Source organism: Procambarus clarkii, chromosome 2 (genome assembly GCF_040958095.1).
Source record: "Procambarus clarkii isolate CNS0578487 chromosome 2, FALCON_Pclarkii_2.0, whole genome shotgun sequence".
Taxonomy (NCBI): domain Eukaryota; kingdom Metazoa; phylum Arthropoda; class Malacostraca; order Decapoda; family Cambaridae; genus Procambarus; species Procambarus clarkii.
In genome coordinates this window covers 16566360-16588922 of record NC_091151.1, presented here as the reverse complement: position 1 = coordinate 16588922, position 22563 = coordinate 16566360, and the positions used below count along the sequence as shown (strand labels likewise).

Below are 22563 nucleotides of genomic sequence, written 5' to 3'. Positions count from 1 at the left end.
GCCAAGTGTCTCCAGCATCCCACCAGCTGGCCAAGTGCCTCCAGCATCCCTCCAGCTGGCCAAGTGTCCCCAGCATCCCTCCAGCTGGCCAAGTGCCTCCAGCATCCCACCAGCTGGCCAAGTGTCCCCAGCATCCCTCCAGCTGGCCAAGTGTCCTCAGCATCCCACCAGCTGGCCAAGTGTCCCCAGCATCCCACCAGGTGGCCAAGTGTCCCCAGCATCCCACCAGCTCTCCAAGTGTCCCCAGCATCCCACCAGCTGGCCAAGTGTCCCCAGCATCCCACCAGCTGGCCAAGTGTCCCCAGCATCCCACCAGCTGGCCAAGTGTCCCCAGCATCCCACCAACTGGCCAAGTGTCCCCCGCATCCCACCAGCTGGCCAAGTGTCCCCAGCATCCCACCAGCTGGCCAAGTGTCCCCAGCATCCCACCAGGAATTGACTATTGACACCCCATCCCTCTGAGTTAGACAGGTGCCTGACCCATCCCCTGAGTAAGACTGTTGCCTGACCCATCTCCCTGAGTAAGACTGGTGTCTGACCCATCCCCATGAGTAAGACTTATTGCTAGCCCATCCCCCTGAGTAAGACTGGTGACTGACCCATCTCCCTGAGTAAGACTGGTGCCTGACGAATCTCCCTGAGTAAGAATGGTGCGTGACCCATCCCCCTGAGTAAGACTGGTGCCTGACCCATCCTCCTGAGTAAGACTGGTGCCTGACCCATCCCCATGAGTAAGACTTATTGCTGGCCCATCCCCCTGAGTAAGACTGTTGCCTGACCCATCTCCCTGAGTAAGAATGGTGCGTGACCCATCTCCCTGAGTAAGACTGGTGCCTAACCCATCCCCATAGGACTTATTGCCTATGTCCCATCCCCATTGGACTTATTAACCCATCCCCATAAGACTTATTGCTGGCCCATCCCCCTGAGTAAGACTGGTGCCTGACCCATCTCCCTGAGTAAGACTGGTGCCTGACCCATCCCCATGAGTAAGACTTATTGCTGGCCCATCCCCCTGAGTAAGACTGGTGCCTGACCCATCCCCCTGAGTAAGACTGTTGCCTGACCCATCCCCCTGAGAACAACTGGTGCCTGACCCATCCCTATGAGTACGACTGGTGCCTGACCCATCCCCCTGAGTAAGACTGGTGCCTGACCCATCTCCCTGAGTAAGAATGGTGCGTGACCCATCCCCCTGAGTAAGACTGGTGCTTGGCCCATCCCCTGAGTAAGACTGGTGCCTGACCCATCCCCCTGAGAAAGAATGGTGCGTGACCCATCCCCCTGAGTAAGACTGGTGCCTGACCCATCCCCTGAGTAAGACTGGTGCCTGACCCATCCCCCTGAGAAAGAATGGTGCGTGACCCATCCCCCTGAGTAAGACTGGTACCTGACCCATCCCCATGAGTAAGACTGTTGCCTGACCCATCTCCCTGAGTAAGAATGGTGCGTGACCCATCCCCCTGAGTAAGACTGGTGCCTGACCCATTTCCCTGAGTAAGACTGGTGCCTGACCCATTTCCCTGAGTAAGACTGGTGCCTGACCCATCCCCCTGAGTAAGACTGGTGCCTGACCCATTTCCCTGAGTAAGACTGGTGCCTGACCCATCCCCATGAGTAAGACTTATTGCTGGCCCATCCCCCTGAGTAAGACTGTTGCCTGACCTATCTCCCTGAGTAAGAATGGTGCGTGACCCATCCCCTGAGTAAGATTGGTGCCTGACCCATCCCCATGAGTAAGACTTATTGCTGGCTCATCCCCCTGAGTAAGACTGTTGCCTGACCTATCTCCCTGAGTAAGACAGGTGCCTGACCCATCCCCCTGAGTAAGACTGGTGCCTCACCCATCCCCCTGAGTAAGACTGGTGCCTCACCCATCTCCTGAGTAAGACTGGTGCCTGACCCATCTCCCTGAGAGAGAATGGTGCGTGACCCATCCCCCTGAGTAAGACTGGTGCCTGACCCATCCCCCTGAGTAAGACTGGTTCCTTACCCATCCCCTGAGTAAGACTGGTGCCTCACCCATCCCCCTGAGTAAGACAGGTGCCTGACCCATCCCCCTGAGTAAGAATGGTGCGTGACCCATCCCCTGAGTAAGACTGGTGCCTGACCCATCCCCCTGAGTAAGACTGGTGCCTGACCCATCCCCCTGAGTAAGACTGGTGCCTGACCCATCCCTCTGAGTAAGACTGGTGCCTGACCCATCCCCCTGAGTAAGACAGGTGCCTGACCCATCCCCCTGAGTAAGACAGGTGCCTGACCCATCCCCCTGAGTAAGACAGGTGCCTGACCCATCCCCCTGAGTAAGACTGGTGCCTGACCCATCCCCTGAGTAAGACTGGTGTCTGACCCATCCCTCTGAGTAAGACTGGTGCCTGACCCATCCCCCTGAGTAAGACTGGTGCTTGGCCCATCCCCTGAGTAAGACTGGTGCTTGACCCATCTCCCTGAGTAAGACTGGTGCTTGGCCCATCCCCTGAGTAAGACAGGTGCCTGACCCATCCCCCTGAGTAAGACTGGTGCTTGGCCCATCCTCCTGAGTAAGACTGGTGCCTGACCCATCCCCCTGAGTAAGACTGGTGCTTGGCCCATCCCCTGAGTAAGACTGGTGCCTGACCCATCCCCTGAGTAAGACTGGTGCCTGACCCATCCCCCTGAGTAAGACTGGTGCCTGACCCATCCCCTGAGTAAGACTGGTGCCTGACCCATCCCCCTGAGTAAGACAGATGCCTGACCCATCCCCTGAGTAAGACTGGTGCCTGACCCATCCCCCTGAGTAAGACAGGTGCCTGACCCATCCCCCTGAGTAAGACTGGTGCCTGACCCATCCCCCTGAGTAAGACTGGTGCCTGACCCATCCCCCTGAGTAAGACTGGTGCCTGACCCATTCCCCTGAGTAAGACTGGTGCCTGACCCATCCCTCTGAGTAAGACTGGTGCCTCACCCATCCCTCTGAGTAAGACTGGTGCCTGACCCATCCCCCTGAGTAAGACTGGTGCCTGACCCATCCCTCTGAGTAAGACTGGTGCCTCACCCATCCCCTGAGTACGACTGGTACCTGACCCATTCCCCTGAGTAAGACTGGTGCCTGACCCATCCCCCTGAGTAAGACTGGTGCCTGACCCATCCCCCTGAGTAAGACTGGTGCCTGACCCATCCCTCTGAGTAAGACTGGTACCTGACCCATTCCCCTGAGAAAGACTGGTGCCTGACCCATCCTCTGAGTAAGACTGGTGCCTGACCCATCCCCCTGAGTAAGACTGGTGCCTGACCCATCCCCCTGAGTAAGACTGGTGCCTGACCCATCCCTCTGAGTAAGACTGGTGCTTGGCCCATCCCTTGAGTAAGACTGGTGCTTGACCCATCCCCTGAGTAAGACTGGTGTCTGACCCATCCCCCTGAGTAAAACTGGTGCCTGACCCATCCCCCTGAGTAAGACTGGTGCTTGGCCGATCCCCTGAGTAAGACTGGTGCTTGACCCATCTCCCTGAGTAAGACTGGTGCCTCACCCATCCTCCTGAGTAAGACAGATGCCTGACCCATCCCCCTGAGTAAGACTGGTGCTTGGCCCATCCCCTGAGTAAGACGGGTGCCTGACCCATCCCCTGAGTAAGACTGGTGCCTGACCCATCCCCCTGAGTAAGACTGGTGCCTCACCCATCCCCTGAGTAAGACTGGTGCCTGACCCATCCCCCTGAGAAAGAATGGTGCCTGACCCATCCCCCTGAGTAAGACTGGTGCCTGACCCATCCCCATGAGTAAGACTGTTGCCTGACCCATCTCCCTGAGTAAGAATGGTGCGTGACCCATCCCCCTGAGTAAGACTGGTGCCTAACCCATTTCCCTGAGTAAGACTGGTGCCTGACCCATTTCCCTGAGTAAGACTGGTGCCTGACCCATCCCCCTGAGTAAGACTGGTGCCTGACCCATTTCCCTGACTAAGACTGGTGCCTGACCCATCCCCCTGAGTAAGACTGGTGCCTGACCCATCCCCATGAGTAAGACTGTTGCCTGACCCATCTCCCTGAGTAAGAATGGTGCGTGACCCATCCCCCTGAGTAAGACTGGTGCCTAACCCATTTCCCTGAGTAAGACTGGTGCCTGGCCCATTTCCCTGAGTAAGAAAGGTGCCTGACCCATCCCCCTGAGTAAGACTGGTGCCTGACCCATTTCCCTGAGAAAGACTGGTGCCTGACCCATCCCCCTGAGTAAGACTGGTGCCTGACCCATCCTCCTGAGTAAGACTGGTGCCTGACCCATCCCCATGAGTAAGACTTATTGCTGGCACATCCCCCTGAGTAAGACTGTTGCCTGACCTATCTCCCTGAGTAAGAATGGTGCGTGACCCATCCCCTGAGTAAGACTGGTGCCTGACCCATCCCCATGAGTAAGACTTATTGCTGGCCCATCCCCCTGAGTAAGACAGGTGCCTGACCCATCCCCCTGAGTAAGACTGGTGCCTCACCCATCCCCCTGAGTAAGACTGGTGCCTCACCCATCCCCTGAGTAAGACTGGTGCCTCACCCATCTCCCTGAGTAAGACTGGTGCCTGACCCATCCCCCTGAGTAAGACTGGTGCCTGACCCATCCCCCTGAGTAAGACTGGTGCCTCACCCATCCCCTGAGTAAGACTGGTGCCTGACCCATCTCCCTGAGTAAGACAGGTGCCTGACCCATCCCCCTGAGTAAGACTGGTGCCTCACCCATCCCCCTGAGTAAGACTGGTGCCTGACCCATCTCCCTGAGTAAGACAGGTGCCTGACCCATCCCCCTGAGTAAGACTGGTGCCTGACGAATCTCCCTGAGTAAGAATGGTGCGTGACCCATCCCCTGAGTAAGACTGGTGTCTGACCCATCCCTCTGAGTAAGACTGGTGCCTGACCCATCCCCCTGAGTAAGACTGGTGCTTGGCCCATCCCCTGAGTAAGACTGGTGCTTAACCCATCTCCCTGAGTAAGACTGGTGCTTGGCCCATCCCCTGAGTAAGACAGGTGCCTGACCCATCCCCCTGAGTAAGACTGGTGCTTGGCCCATCCTCCTGAGTAAGACTGGTGCCTGACCCATCCCCCTGAGTAAGACTGGTGCTTGGCCCATCCCCTGAGTAAGACTGGTGCCTGACCCATCCCCTGAGTAAGACTGGTGCCTGACCCATCCCCCTGAGTAAGACTGGTGCCTGACCCATCCCCTGAGTAAGACTGGTGCCTGACCCATCCCCCTGAGTAAGACAGATGCCTGACCCATCCCCTGAGTAAGACTGGTGCCTGACCCATCCCCCTGAGTAAGACAGGTGCCTGACCCATCCCCCTGAGTAAGACTGGTGCCTGACCCATCCCCCTGAGTAAGACTGGTGCCTGACCCATCCCCCTGAGTAAGACTGGTGCCTGACCCATTCCCCTGAGTAAGACTGGTGCCTGACCCATCCCTCTGAGTAAGACTGGTGCCTCACCCATCCCTCTGAGTAAGACTGGTGCCTGACCCATCCCCCTGAGTAAGACTGGTGCCTGACCCATCCCTCTGAGTAAGACTGGTGCCTCACCCATCCCCTGAGTACGACTGGTACCTGACCCATTCCCCTGAGTAAGACTGGTGCCTGACCCATCCCCCTGAGTAAGACTGGTGCCTGACCCATCCCCCTGAGTAAGACTGGTGCCTGACCCATCCCTCTGAGTAAGACTGGTACCTGACCCATTCCCCTGAGAAAGACTGGTGCCTGACCCATCCTCTGAGTAAGACTGGTGCCTGACCCATCCCCCTGAGTAAGACTGGTGCCTGACCCATCCCCCTGAGTAAGACTGGTGCCTGACCCATCCCTCTGAGTAAGACTGGTGCTTGGCCCATCCCTTGAGTAAGACTGGTGCTTGACCCATCCCCTGAGTAAGACTGGTGTCTGACCCATCCCCCTGAGTAAAACTGGTGCCTGACCCATCCCCCTGAGTAAGACTGGTGCTTGGCCGATCCCCTGAGTAAGACTGGTGCTTGACCCATCTCCCTGAGTAAGACTGGTGCTTGGCCCATCCCCTGAGTAAGACTGGTGCTTGACCCATCCCCCTGAGTAAGACTGGTGTCTGACCCATCCCCCTGAGTAAGACTGGTGCCTGACCCATCCCCCTGAGTAAGACTGGTGCCTCACCCATCCTCCTGAGTAAGACAGATGCCTGACCCATCCCCCTGAGTAAGACTGGTGCTTGGCCCATCCCCTGAGTAAGACGGGTGCCTGACCCATCCCCTGAGTAAGACTGGTGCCTGACCCATCCCCCTGAGTAAGACTGGTGCCTCACCCATCCCCTGAGTAAGACTGGTGCCTGACCCATCCCCCTGAGAAAGAATGGTGCCTGACCCATCCCCCTGAGTAAGACTGGTGCCTGACCCATCCCCATGAGTAAGACTGTTGCCTGACCCATCTCCCTGAGTAAGAATGGTGCGTGACCCATCCCCCTGAGTAAGACTGGTGCCTAACCCATTTCCCTGAGTAAGACTGGTGCCTGACCCATTTCCCTGAGTAAGACTGGTGCCTGACCCATCCCCCTGAGTAAGACTGGTGCCTGACCCATTTCCCTGACTAAGACTGGTGCCTGACCCATCCCCCTGAGTAAGACTGGTGCCTGACCCATCCTCCTGAGTAAGACTGGTGCCTGACCCATCCCCATGAGTAAGACTTATTGCTGGCACATCCCCCTGAGTAAGACTGTTGCCTGACCTATCTCCCTGAGTAAGAATGGTGCGTGACCCATCCCCTGAGTAAGACTGGTGCCTGACCCATCCCCATGAGTAAGACTTATTGCTGGCCCATCCCCCTGAGTAAGACAGGTGCCTGACCCATCCCCCTGAGTAAGACTGGTGCCTCACCCATCCCCCTGAGTAAGACTGGTGCCTCACCCATCCCCTGAGTAAGACTGGTGCCTCACCCATCTCCCTGAGTAAGACTGGTGCCTGACCCATCCCCCTGAGTAAGACTGGTGCCTGACCCATCCCCCTGAGTAAGACTGGTGCCTCACCCATCCCCTGAGTAAGACTGGTGCCTGACCCATCTCCCTGAGTAAGACAGGTGCCTGACCCATCCCCCTGAGTAAGACTGGTGCCTCACCCATCCCCCTGAGTAAGACTGGTGCCTGACCCATCTCCCTGAGTAAGACAGGTGCCTGACCCATCCCCCTGAGTAAGACTGGTGCCTGACGAATCTCCCTGAGTAAGAATGGTGCGTGACCCATCCCCCTTAGTAAGACTGGTGCCTGACCCATCTCCCTGAGTAAGACTGGTGCCTGACCCATCTCCCTGAGTAAGACTGGTGCCTCACCCATCCCCCTGAGTAAGACTGGTGCCTGACCCATCCCTCTGAGTAAGACTGGTGCCTGACCCATCCCCTGAGTAAGACTGGTGCCTGACCCATCCCCCTGAGTAAGACAGGTGCCTGACCCATCCCCCTGAGTAAGACAGGTGCCTGACCCATCCCCCTGAGTAAGACAGGTGCCTGACCCATCCCCCTGAGTAAGACTGGTGCCTGACCCATCCCCCTGAGTAAGACTGGTGCCTGACCCATCCCCTGAGTAAGACTGGTGCCTGACCCATCCCCCTGAGTAAGACAGGTGCCTGACCCATCCCCCTGAGTAAGACAGGTGCCTGACCCATCCCCCTGAATAAGACAGGTGCCTGACCCATCCCCCTGAGTAAGACAGGTGCCTGACCCATCCCCCTGAGTAAGACAGGTGCCTGACCCATCCCCTGAGTAAGACTGGTGCCTGACCCATCCCCCTGAGTAACACTGGTGCCTGACCCATCCCCCTGAGTAAGACTGGTGCCTCACCCATCCCTCTGAGTAAGACTGGTGCCTGACCCATCCCCTTGAGTAAGACTGGTGCCTGACCCATCCCTCTGAGTAAGACTGGTGCCTCACCCATCCCCATGAGTAAGACTGTTGCCTGACCCATCTCCCTGAGTAAGAATGGTGCGTGACCCATCCCCCTGAGTAAGACTGGTGCCTAACCCATTTCCCTGAGTAAGACTGGTGCCTGACCCATTTCCCTGAGTAAGACTGGTGCCTGACCCATCCCCCTGAGTAAGACTGGTGCCTGACCCATTTCCCTGACTAAGACTGGTGCCTGACCCATCCCCCTGAGTAAGACTGGTGCCTGACCCATCCCCATGAGTAAGACTGTTGCCTGACCCATCTCCCTGAGTAAGAATGGTGCGTGACCCATCCCCCTGAGTAAGACTGGTGCCTAACCCATTTCCCTGAGTAAGACTGGTGCCTGGCCCATTTCCCTGAGTAAGAAAGGTGCCTGACCCATCCCCCTGAGTAAGACTGGTGCCTGACCCATTTCCCTGAGTAAGACTGGTGCCTGACCCATCCCCCTGAGTAAGACTGGTGCCTGACCCATCCTCCTGAGTAAGACTGGTGCCTGACCCATCCCCATGAGTAAGACTTATTGCTGGCACATCCCCCTGAGTAAGACTGTTGCCTGACCTATCTCCCTGAGTAAGAATGGTGCGTGACCCATCCCCTGAGTAAGACTGGTGCCTGACCCATCCCCATGAGTAAGACTTATTGCTGGCCCATCCCCCTGAGTAAGACAGGTGCCTGACCCATCCCCCTGAGTAAGACTGGTGCCTCACCCATCCCCCTGAGTAAGACTGGTGCCTCACCCATCCCCTGAGTAAGACTGGTGCCTCACCCATCTCCCTGAGTAAGACTGGTGCCTGACCCATCCCCCTGAGTAAGACTGGTGCCTGACCCATCCCCCTGAGTAAGACTGGTGCCTCACCCATCCCCTGAGTAAGACTGGTGCCTGACCCATCTCCCTGAGTAAGACAGGTGCCTGACCCATCCCCCTGAGTAAGACTGGTGCCTCACCCATCCCCCTGAGTAAGACTGGTGCCTGACCCATCTCCCTGAGTAAGACAGGTGCCTGACCCATCCCCCTGAGTAAGACTGGTGCCTGACGAATCTCCCTGAGTAAGAATGGTGCGTGACCCATCCCCCTTAGTAAGACTGGTGCCTGACCCATCTCCCTGAGTAAGACTGGTGCCTGACCCATCTCCCTGAGTAAGACTGGTGCCTCACCCATCCCCCTGAGTAAGACTGGTGCCTGACCCATCCCTCTGAGTAAGACTGGTGCCTGACCCATCCCCTGAGTAAGAATGGTGCCTGACCCATCCCCCTGAGTAAGACAGGTGCCTGACCCATCCCCCTGAGTAAGACAGGTGCCTGACCCATCCCCCTGAGTAAGACAGGTGCCTGACCCATCCCCCTGAGTAAGACAGGTGCCTGACCCATCCCCCTGAGTAAGACTGGTGCCTGACCCATCCCCTGAGTAAGACTGGTGCCTGACTCATCCCCCTGAGTAAGACAGGTGCCTGACCCATCCCCCTGAGTAAGACAGGTGCCTGACCCATCCCCCTGAATAAGACAGGTGCCTGACCCATCCCCCTGAGTAAGACAGGTGCCTGACCCATCCCCCTGAGTAAGACAGGTGCCTGACCCATCCCCCTGAGTAAGACAGGTGCCTGACCCATCCCCTGAGTAAGACTGGTGCCTGACCCATCCCCCTGAGTAACACTGGTGCCTGACCCATCCCCCTGAGTAAGACTGGTGCCTCACCCATCCCTCTGAGTAAGACTGGTGCCTCACCCATCCCCTTGAGTAAGACTGGTGCCTGACCCATCCCCTGAGTAAGACTGGTACCTGACCCATTCCCCTGAGTAAGACTGGTGCCTGACCCATCCCCCTGAGTAAGACTGGTGCCTGACCCATCCCCCTGAGTAAGACTGGTGCTTGGCCCATCCCCTGAGTAAGACTGGTGCTTGACCCATCCCCTGAGTAAAACTGGTGTCTGACCCATCCCCCTGAGTAAGACTGGTGCCTGACCCATCCCCCTGAGTAAGACTGGTGCTTGGCCCATCCCCTGAGTAAGACTGGTGCTTGACCCATCTCCCTGTGTAAGACTGGTGCTTGGCCCATCCCCTGAGTAAGACTGGTGCTTGACCCATCCCCCTGAGTAAGACTGGTGTCTGACCCATCCCCCTGAGTAAGGCTGGTGCCTGACCCATCCCCCTGAGTAAGACAGATGCCTGACCCATCCCCTGAGTAAGACTGGTGCCTGACCCATCCTCCTGAGTAAGACTGGTGCCTCACCCATCCTCCTGAGTAAGACAGGTGCCTGACCCATCCCCCTGAGTAAGACTGGTGCTTGGCCCATCCCCCTGAGTAAGACTGGTGCTTGGCCCATCCCCTGAGTAAGACTGGTGTCTGACCCATCCCCTGAGTAAGACTGGTGCCTGACCTATCCCCCTGAGTAAGACAGAAGCCTGACCCATCCCCTGAGTAAGACTGGTGCCTGACCCATCCTCCTGAGTAAGACTGGTGCCTCACCCATCCCCCTGAGTAAGACTGGTGCCTGACCCATCCCCCTGAGTAAGACTGGTGCCTGACCCATCCCGAGTAAGACTGGTGCCTCACCCATCCTCCTGAGTAAGACTGGTGCCTCACCCATCCCCCTTAGTAAGACTGGTGCCTGACCCATCCCTCTGAGTAAGACTGGTGCCTGACCCATCCCCTTGAGTAAGACTGGTGCCTGACCCATCCCTCTGAGTAAGACTGGTGCCTCACCCATCCCCTGAGTAAGACTGGTACCTGACCCATTCCCCTGAGTAAGACTGGTGCCTGACCCATCCCCCTGAGTAAGACTGGTGCCTGACCCATCCCCCTGAGTAAGACTGGTGCCTGACCCATCCCTCTGAGTAAGACTGGTACCTGACCCATTCCCCTGAGTAAGACTGGTGCCTGACCCATCCCCTGAGTAAGACTGGTGCCTGACCCATCCCCCTGAGTAAGACTGGTGCCTGACCCATCCCCCTGAGTAAGACTGGTGCCTGACCCATCCCCCTGAGTAAGAGTGGTGCTTGGCCCATCCCCTGAGTAAGACTGGTGCTTGACCCATCCCCTGAGTAAGACTGGTGTCTGACCCATCCCCCTGAGTAAGACTGGTGCCTGACCCATCCCCCTGAGTAAGACTGGTACTTGGCCCATCCCCTGAGTAAGACTGGTGCTTGACCCATCTCCCTGTGTAAGACTGGTGCTTGGCCCATCCCCTGAGTAAGACTGGTGCTTGACCCATCCCCCTGAGTAAGACTGGTGTCTGACCCATCCCCCTGAGTAAGGCTGGTGCCTGACCCATCCCCCTGAGTAAGACAGATGCCTGACCCATCCCCTGAGTAAGACTGGTGCCTGACCCATCCTCCTGAGTAAGACTGGTGCCTCACCCATCCTCCTGAGTAAGACAGGTGCCTGACCCATCCCCCTGAGTAAGACTGGTGCTTGGCCCATCCCCTGAGTAAGACTGGTGTCTGACCCATCCCCTGAGTAAGACTGGTGCCTGACCCATCCCCCTGAGTAAGACAGATGCCTGACCCATCCCCTGAGTAAGATTGGTGCCTGACCCATCCTCCTGAGTAAGACTGGTGCCTCACCCATCCCCCTGAGTAAGACTGGTGCCTGACCCATCCCCCTGAGTAAGACTGGTGCCTGACCCATCCCGAGTAAGACTGGTGCCTCACCCATCCTCCTGAGTAAGACTGGTGCCTCACCCATCCCCCTTAGTAAGACTGGTGCTTGACCCATCCCCTGAGTAAGACTGGTGCCTCACCCATCCTCCTGAGTAAGACTGGTGCCTGACCCATCCCCCTGAGTAAGACTGGTGCCTGACCCATCCCCCTGAGTAAGACTGGTGCCTGACCCATCCCCCTGAGTAAGACTGGTGCCTGACCCATCCCTCTGAGTAAGACTGGTGCCTGACCCATCCCCCTGAGTAAGACTGGTGCCTGACCCATCCCCCTGAGTAAGACTGGTGCCTGACCCATCCCCCTGAGTAAGACTGGTGCCTGACCCATCCCCCTGAGTAAGACTGGTGCCTGACCCATCCCCCTGAGTAAGACTGGTGCGTGACCCATCCCCCTGAGTAAGACACCACGGCAGGTCCTCCCGGGTACCAGCAGAGCACCAACATGACTCAACAGTGTAATATGTTGACAATAATGGGGCCCATAACAATATGTTGTGACGTCACCGGCCTCACCAAACCTTCATGTCAGATTAAGGAAAATTGCCAGATCTGGAGAAGCTATTTCCAGCCGCAAATAATCAGAGTCTGGTTGAACCATATCAGAAGACTTGGCCCAAAACGTGGCCTGCTAGAGGCGGAAGGCGATACTAACTTGTCATTACTGAGAGACTTGTCTCAGACTGTGGCATTATTTTACCCCCAATCTTTTTTTTCCTCTGAAATAGTTTTGAAAATAAAATATATTATCCAGGCATAAAATAAATCTATAAGGATCTGTCCTCAGATCCACAATTTATAATATGTAATAAATTAATAAATTTTTGCAGCAAAATCAGCCAATCGCATCAGCGCTTCCCTACACAACCACTAACATCTTAATAGTCTTATATAACTAATTGATATCATCAATTGCGATATTATTCACATACTCAATTGTAATTTATCACTAACTTTTCAAGTTGTTGATGACAATAATATAGCAATTTATTTTAATATTTCTTACTTGGTTTAGGGTAAAACAAATCTTTGTTTAGATGGTACACTGTAACACTGTGCACCATAGTACACTGTAACACTGTGCACCATAGTACACTGTAACACTGTACACCATAGTACACTGTAACACTGTCCACCATAGTACACTGTAACACTGTACACCATACTACACTGTAACACTGTACACCATAGTACACTGTAACACTGTACACCATAGTACACTGTAACACTGTGCACCATAGTACACTGTAACACTGTGCACCATAGTACACTGTAACACTGTCCACCATAGTACACTGTAACACTGTGCACCATAGTACACTGTAACACTGTGCACCATAGTACACTGTAACACTGTGCACCATAGTACACTGTAACACTGTGCACCATAGTACACTGTAACACTGTGCACCATAGTACACTGTTACACTGTGCACCATAGTACACTGTAACACTGTGCACCATAGTACACTGTAACACTGTCCACCATAGTACACTGTAACACTGTGCACCATACTACACTGTAACACTGTGCACCATAGTACACTGTAACACTGTGCACCATACTACACTGTAACAATGTACACCATACTACACTGTAACACTGTGCACCATACTACACTGTAACACTGTGCACCATACTACACTGTAACAATGTACACCATAGTACACTGTAACAATGTACACCATACTACACTGTAACACTGTGCACCATACTACACTGTAACAATGTACACCATACTACACTGTAACACTGTGCACCATACTACACTGTAACACTGTGCACCATAGTACACTGTAACACTGTGCACCATACTACACTGTAACACTGTGCACCATAGTACACTGTAACACTGTACACCATAGTACACTGTAACACTGTGCACCATAGTACACTGTAACACTGTACACCATAGTACACTGTAACACTGTGCACCATACTACACTGTAACACTGTGCACCATACTACACTGTAACACTGTGCACCATACTACACTGTAACACTGTGCACCATAGTACACTGTAACACTGTGCACCATACTACACTGTAACAATGTACACCATAGTACAAACATTGATATACTTAGCAATTTTGTACTATTCACTTTATAGAGTTTGTAAAATTTAAGCTAAGCAATGTAAATATTGCTAGGCCTAGTGTATATCATACATACACTGTATTAGGCCTCATAGTGCGTGTATTAGGCCTCATAGTGCGTGTATTAGGCCTCATAGTGCGTATATTAGGCCTCATAGTGCGTATATTAGGCCTCATAGTGCGTATATTAGGCCTCATAGTGCGTGTATTAGGCCTCATAGTGCGTGTATTAGGCCTCATAGTGCGTGTATTAGGCCTCATAGTGCGTGTATTAGGCCTCATAGTGCGTGTATTAGGCCTCATAGTGCGTGTGTTAGGCCTCATAGTGCGTGTATTAGGCCTCATAGTGCGTGTGTTAGGCCTCATAGTGCGTGTATTAGGCCTCATAGTGCGTGTATTAGGCCTCATAGTGCGTGTGTTAGGCCTCATAGTGCGTGTGTTAGGCCTCATAGTGCGTGTGTTAGGCCTCATAGTGCGTGTATTAGGCCTCATAGTGCGTGTATTAGGCCTCATAGTGCGTGTATTAGGCCTCATAGTGCGTGTATTAGGCTTCATAGTGCGTGTATTAGGCCTCATAGTGCGTGTATTAGGCCTCATAGTGCGTGTATTAGGCCTCATAGTGCGTGTATTAGGCATCATAGTGCGTGTATTAGGCCTCATAGTGCGTGTATTAGGCCTCATAGTGCGTGTATTAGGCCTCATAGTGCGTGTATTAGGCCTCATAGTGCGTGTGTTAGGCCTCATAGTGCGTGTGTTAGGCCTAGCAAGGTAAGGTTAGTTTGTCTTTGCAACGTAAGTATATAATCGTTTTCCGGTTTTACAAATTCAATAGTAACCATTTCTACTTTGTAACTGTGGTATATGTACTGTGGTGGTCATCCTCCCTACAGGTACTACCAGGACAGGAGGATGGACTGACCAACACAGTGTACGCCAGCCCTCATATTAACAGGTAAATGACACAGCTATATGCAGGCGAGGAGTCACAATAACGTGGCTGAAGAATGTTGACCAGACCACACACTACAAGGTGAAGGGACGACCACGTTTCGTCATCGACTTGAGAATGGTCCAGGACGGACCGAAACGTCGTCGTCCCTTCACCTTGTAGTGTGTGACCTGGTCGACACAATTATATAATTCAGAACAATTGATAACACTACCAATCATCACCATACATCACAGGCGCCGCAGTGAGCCAGTCATCACCATACATCACAGGCGCCCCAGTGAGCCAGTCATCACCATACATCACAGGCGCCCCAGTGAGCCAGTCATCACCATACATCACAGGCGCCCCAGTGAGCCAGTCATCACCAAACATCACAGGCGCCCCAGTGAGCCAGTCAACACCATACATCACAGGCGCCCCAGTGAGCCAGTCATCACCATACATCACAGGCGCCCCAGTGAGCCAGTCATCACCATACATCACAGGCGCCCCAGTGAGCCAGTCATCACCATACATCACAGGCGCCCCAGTGAGCCAGTCATCACCATACATCACAGGCGCCCCAGTGAGCCAGTCATCACCATACATCACAGGCGCCCCAGTGAGCCAGTCAACACCATCAGTCATCACCATACTTCACAGGCGCCCCAGTGAGCCAGTCATCACCATCAGTCATCACCATACATCACAGGCGCCCCAGTGAGCCAGTCAACACCATACATCACAGGCGCCCCAGTGAGCCAGTCAACACCATCAGTCATCACCATACATCACAGGCGCCCCAGTGAGCCAGTCAACACCATACATCACAGGCGCCCCAGTGAGCCAGTCAACACCATCAGTCAACACCATACATCACAGGCGCCCCAGTGAGCCAGTCAACACCATCAGTCATCACCATACATCACAGGCGCCCCAGTGAGCCAGTCAACACCATCAGTCATCACCATACATCACAGGCGCCCCAGTGAGCCAGTCAACACCATACATCACAGGCGCCCCAGTGAGCCAGTCAACACCATCAGTCATCACCATACATCACAGGCGCCCCAGTGAGCCAGTCAACACCATACATCACAGGCGCCCCAGTGAGCCAGTCAACACCATCAGTCATCACCATACATCACAGGCGCCCCAGTGAGCCAGTCAACACCATCAGTCATCACCATACATCACAGGCGCCCCAGTGAGCCAGTCAACACCATACATCACAGGCGCCCCAATGAGCCAGTCAACACCATCAGTCATCACCATACATCACAGGCGCCCCAGTGAGCCAGTCATCACCATACATCACAGGCGCCCCAGTGAGCCAGTCAACACCATCAGTCATCACCATACATCACAGGCGCCCCAGTGAGCCAGTCAACACCATCAGTCATCACCATACATCACAGGCGCCCCAGTGAGCCAGTCATCACCATACATCACAGGCGCCCCAGTGAACCAGTCAACACCATCAGTCATCACCATACATCACAGGCGCCCCAGTGAGCCAGTCAACACCATCAGTCATCACCATACTTCACAGGCGCCCCAGTGAGCCAGTCATCACCATCAGTCATCACCATACATCACAGGCGCCCCAGTGAGCCAGTCAACACCATCAGTCATCACCATACATCACAGGCGCCCCAGTGAGCCAGTCATCACCATCAGTCATCACCATACTTCACAGGCGCCCCAGTGAGCCAGTCAACACCATCAGTCATCACCATACATCACAGGCGCCCCAGTGAGCCAGTCAACACCATCAGTCATCACCATACTTCACAGGCGCCCCAGTGAGCCAGTCATCACCATCAGTCATCACCATACATGACAGGCGCCCCAGTGAGCCAGTCAACACCATACATCACAGGCGCCCCAGTGAGCCAGTCATCACCATACATCACAGGCGCCCCAGTGAGCCAGTCATCACCATACATCACAGGCGCCCCAGTGAGCCAGTCATCACCATACATCACAGGCGCCCCAGTGAGCCAGTCATCACCATACATCACAGGCGCCCCAGTGAGCCAGTCAACACCATCAGTCAACACCATACATCACAGGCGCCCCAGTGAGCCAGTCATCACCATACATCACAGGCGCCCCAGTGAGCCAGTCAACACCATACATCACAGGCGCCCCAGTGAGCCAGTCATCACCATACATCACAGGCGCCCCAGTGAGCCAGTCAACACCATCAGTCATCACCATACTTCACAGGCGCCCCAGTGAGCCAGTCAACACCATCAGTCATCACCATACATCACAGGCGCCCCAGTGAGCCAGTCATCACCATACATCACAGGCGCCCCAGTGAACCAGTCAACACCATCAGTCATCACCATACATCACAGGCGCCCCAGTGAGCCAGTCATCACCATACTTCACAAGCGCCCCAGTGAGCCAGTCAACACCATCAGTCATCACCATACATCACAGGCGCCCCAGTGAGCCAGTCATCACCATACATCACAGGCGCCCCAGTGAACCAGTCAACACCATCAGTCATCACCATACATCACAGGCGCCCCAGTGAGCCAGTCATCACCACACTTCACAAGCGCCCCAGTGAGCCAGTCAACACCATCAGTCATCACCATACATCACAGGCGCCCCAGTGAGCCAGTCAACACCATCAGTCATCACCATACTTCACAAGCGCCCCAGTGAGCCAGTCAACACCATCAGTCTTCACCATACTTCACAGGCGTCCCAGTGAGCCAGTCAACACCATCAGTCATCACCATACTTCACAAGCGCCCCAGTGAGCCAGTCATCACCATACATCACAGGCGCCCCAGTGAGCCAGTCAACACCATCAGTCAACACCATACATCACAGGCGCCCCAGTGAGCCAGTCATCACCATCAGTCATCACCATACTTCACAGGCGCCCCAGTGAGCCAGTCAACACCATCAGTCATCACCATACATCACAGGCGCCCCAGTGAGCCAGTCATCACCATACATCACAGGCGCCCCAGTAAGCCAGTCATCACCATACATCACAGGCGCCCCAGTGAGCCAGTCAACACCATCAGTCAACACCATACATCACAGGCGCCCCAGTGAGCCAGTCAACACCATCAGTCATCACCATACATCACAGGCGCCCCAGTGAGCCAGTCAACACCATCAGTCATCACCATACATCACAGGCGCCCCAGTGAGCCAGTCATCACCATCAGTCATCACCATACTTCACAGGCGCCCCAGTGAGCCAGTCAACACCATCAGTCATCACCATACATCACAGGCGCCCCAGTGAGCCAGTCAACACCATCAGTCATCACCATACTTCACAGGCGCCCCAGTGAGCCAGTCATCACCATCAGTCATCACCATACATCACAGGCGCCCCAGTGAGCCAGTCAACACCATACATCACAGGCGCCCCAGTGAGCCAGTCATCACCATACATCACAGGCGCCCCAGTGAGCCAGTCATCACCATACATCACAGGCGCCCCAGTGAGCCAGTCATCACCATACATCACAGGCGCCCCAGTGAGCCAGTCATCACCATACATCACAGGCGCCCCAGTGAGCCAGTCAACACCATCAGTCAACACCATACATCACAGGCGCCCCAGTGAGCCAGTCATCACCATACATCACAGGCGCCCCAGTGAGCCAGTCAACACCATACATCACAGGCGCCCCAGTGAGCCAGTCATCACCATACATCACAGGCGCCCCAGTGAGCCAGTCAACACCATCAGTCATCACCATACTTCACAGGCGCCCCAGTGAGCCAGTCAACACCATCAGTCATCACCATACATCACAGGCGCCCCAGTGAGCCAGTCATCACCATACTTCACAGGCGCCCCAGTGAGCCAGTCAACACCATCAGTCATCACCATACATCACAGGCGCCCCAGTGAGCCAGTCATCACCATACATCACAGGCGCCCCAGTGAACCAGTCAACACCATCAGTCATCACCATACATCACAGGCGCCCCAGTGAGCCAGTCATCACCATACTTCACAAGCGCCCCAGTGAGCCAGTCAACACCATCAGTCATCACCATACATCACAGGCGCCCCAGTGAGCCAGTCATGACCATACATCACAGGCGCCCCAGTGAACCAGTCAACACCATCAGTCATCACCATACATCACAGGCGCCCCAGTGAGCCAGTCATCACCATACTTCACAAGCGCCCCAGTGAGCCAGTCAACACCATCAGTCATCACCATACATCACAGGCGCCCCAGTGAGCCAGTCAACACCATCAGTCATCACCATACTTCACAAGCGCCCCAGTGAGCCAGTCAACACCATCAGTCATCACCATACTTCACAGGCGTCCCAGTGAGCCAGTCAACACCATCAGTCATCACCATACTTCACAAGCGCCCCAGTGAGCCAGTCATCACCATACATCACAATCGCCCCAGTGAGCCAGTCAACACCATCAGTCAACACCATACATCACAGGCGCCCCAGTGAGCCAGTCATCACCATCAGTCATCACCATACTTCACAGGCGCCCCAGTGAGCCAGTCAACACCATCAGTCATCACCGTACATCACAGGCGCCCCAGTGAGCCAGTCATCACCATACATCACAGGCGCCCCAGTGAGCCAGTCATCACCATACATCACAGGCGCCCCAGTGAGCCAGTCAACACCATCAGTCAACACCATACATCACAGGCGCCCCAGTGAGCCAGTCAACACCATCAGTCATCACCATACATCACAGGCGCCCCAGTGAGCCAGTCAACACCATCAGTCATCACCATACATCACAGGCGCCCCAGTGAGCCAGTCATCACCATCAGTCATCACCATACTTCACAGGCGCCCCAGTGAGCCAGTCAACACCATCAGTCATCACCATACATCACAGGCGCCCCAGTGAGCCAGTCAACACCATCAGTCATCACCATACATCACAGGCGCCCCAGTGAGCCAGTCAACACCATCAGTCATCACCATACATCACAGGCGCCCCAGTGAGCCAGTCAACACCATCAGTCATCACCATACATCACAGGCGCCCCAGTGAGCCAGTCATCACCATACATCACAGGCGCCCCAGTGAGCCAGTCATCACCATCAGTCATCACCATACATCACAGGCGCCCCAGTGAACCAGTCAACACCATCAGTCATCACCATACATCACAGGCGCCCCAGTGAGCCAGTCATCACCATCAGTCATCACCATACATCACAGGCGCCCCAGTGAGCCAGTCATCACCATCAGTCATCACCATACTTCACAGGCGCCCCAGTGAGCCAGTCAACACCATCAGGCATCACCATACATCACAGGCGCCCCAGTGAGCCAGTCAACACCATCAGTCATCACCATACATCACAGGCGCCCCAGTGAGCCAGTCAACACCATCAGTCATCACCATACATCACAGGCGCCCCAGTGAGCCAGTCAACACCATCTGTCATCACCATACATCACAGGCGCCCCAGTGAGCCAGTCATCACCATACATCACAGGCGCCCCAGTGAGCCAGTCAACACCATCAGTCATCACCATACTTCACAGGCGCCCCAGTGAGCCAGTCAACACCATCAGTCATCACCATACATCACAGGCGCCCCAGTGAGCCAGTCAACACCATCAGTCATCACCATACATCACAGGCGCCCCAGTGAGCCAGTCATCACCATACATCACAGGCGCCCCAGTGAGCCAGTCAACACCATCAGTCATCACCATACATCACAGGCGCCCCAGTGAGCCAGTCAACACCATCAGTCATCACCATACTTCACAGGCGCCCCAGTGAGCCAGTCAACACCATCAGTCATCACCATACATCACAGGCGCCCCAGTGAGCCAGTCATCACCATACATCACAGGCGCCCCAGTGAGCCAGTCATCACCATACATCACAGGCGCCCCAGTGAGCCAGTCATCACCATACATCACAGGCGCCCCAGTGAGCCAGTCAACACCATCAGTCATCACCATACTTCACAGGCGCCCCAGTGAGCCAGTCAACACCATCAGTCATCACCATACATCACAGGCGCCCCAGTGAGCCAGTCATCACCATACATCACAGGCGCCCCAGTGAGCCAGTCATCACCATACATCACAGGCGCCCCAGTGAGCCAGTCATCACCATACATCACAGGCGCCCCAGTGAGCCAGTCAACACCATCAGTCAACACCATACATCACAGGCGCCCCAGTGAGCCAGACAACACCATCAGTCATCACCATACATCACAGGCGCCCCAGTGAGCCAGTCAACACCATCAGTCATCACCATACATCACAGGCGCCCCAGTGAGCCAGTCAACACCATCAGTCATCACCATACATCACAGGCGCCCCAGTGAGCCAGTCAACACCATCAGTCATCACCATACATCACAGGCGCCCCAGTGAGCCAGTCATCACCATACATCACAGGCGCCCCAGTGAGCCAGTCAACACCATCAGTCATCACTATACATCACAGGCGCCCCAGTGAGCCAGTCAACACCATCAGTCATCACCATACATCACAGGCGCCCCAGTGAGCCAGTCAACACCATCAGTCATCACCATACATCACAGGGCCGGGGAGACTCACCGTGGCAGGGTCTAGCACCATCAGGGCCAGGGAGGACTCACCGTGGCAGGGTCTAGCACCATCAGGGCCAGGGAGGACTCACCTTGGCAGGGTCTGGCACCATCAGGGCCGGGTAGGACTCACCGTGGCAGGGTCTAGCACCATCAGGGCCGGGGAGGACTCACCGTGGCAGGGTCTAGCACCATCAGGGCCGGGTAGGACTCACCGTAGCAGGGTCTAGCACCATCAGGGCCGGGTAGGACTCACCGTGGCAGGGTCTAGCACCGTCAGGGCCGGGGAGGACTCACCGTGGCAGGGTCTAGCACCATCAGGGCCGGGGAGGACTCACCGTGGCAGGGTCTAGCACCATCAGGGCCGGGGAGGACTCACCGTGGCAGGGTCTAGCACCGTCAGGGCTGGGGAGGACTCACCGTGGCAGGGTCTAGCACCATCAGGGCCGGGTAGGACTCACTGTGGCAGGGTCTAGCACCATCAGGACCGGGGAGGACTCACCGTGGCAGGGTCTAGCACCGTCAGGGCCGGGGAGGACTCACCGTGGCAGGGTCTAGCACCATCAGGGCCGGGGAGGACTCACCGTGGCAGGGTCTAGCACCGTCAGGGCCCAGGGCCGGGGAGGACTCACCGTGGCAGGGTCTAGCACCATCAGGGCCGGGGAGGACTCACCGTGGCAGGGTCTAGCACCATCAGGGCCGGGGAGGACTCACCGTGGCAGGGTCTAGCACCATCAGGGCCGGGTAGGACTCACCGTGGCAGGGTCTAGCACTATCAGGGCCAGGGAGGACTCACCGTGGCAGGGTCTAGCACCGTCAGGGCCAGGGAGGACTCACCGTGGCAGGGTCTAGCACTATCAGGGCCAGGGAGGACTCACCGTGGCAGGGTCTAGCACCATCAGGGCCGGGGAGGACTCACCGTGGCAGGGTCTAGCACCATCAGGGCCGGGTAGGACTCACCGTGGCAGGGCCTGGCACCGTCAGGGCCGGGGAGGAAGAGGGCCACCAGCCTCCGGGCGAGGAACACCGCCACCTCCTCCAGGGTCATCAGAGTCCCTGACCCTACGGGACATTCCACTCTCAGCCCCTCCCCGTAGAAGAAGTGGTACCTGCAAGTACATGGGAGGTGTTAGTACTCCCAGCAAGTACATGGGAGGTGTTAGTACTCCCAGCAAGTACATGGGAGGTGTTAGTACTCCTGGCAAGTACATGGGTGGTGGTGGTACTCCCAGCAAGTACATGGGAGGTGGTGGTGGTACTTCCAGCAAGTTCATGGGTGGTGGTGGTACTCCCAGCAAGTACATGGGCGGTGTTAGTACTCCCAGCAAGTACATGGGTGATGTTAGTATTCCTGGCAAGTACATAGGAGGTGTTAGTACTCCTGGCAAGTACATGGGTGGTAGTGGTACTCCCAGCAAGT

At 55.4% G+C, this 22563-nt stretch overlaps 1 protein-coding gene across 1 annotated transcript in view; it reads right to left on the bottom strand.

Annotated features, from left to right (window-relative positions):
* Positions 1-22563, bottom strand: part of LOC138365813 (uncharacterized) — a 62652-nt gene that overhangs the window by 15864 nt on the left and 24225 nt on the right. Inside the window, exon 2 of the mRNA XM_069326308.1 lies at positions 22104-22252. Coding sequence (XP_069182409.1) covers positions 22104-22252 — 149 coding nt within the window. The remainder of the gene's footprint in view (positions 1-22103; positions 22253-22563) is intronic.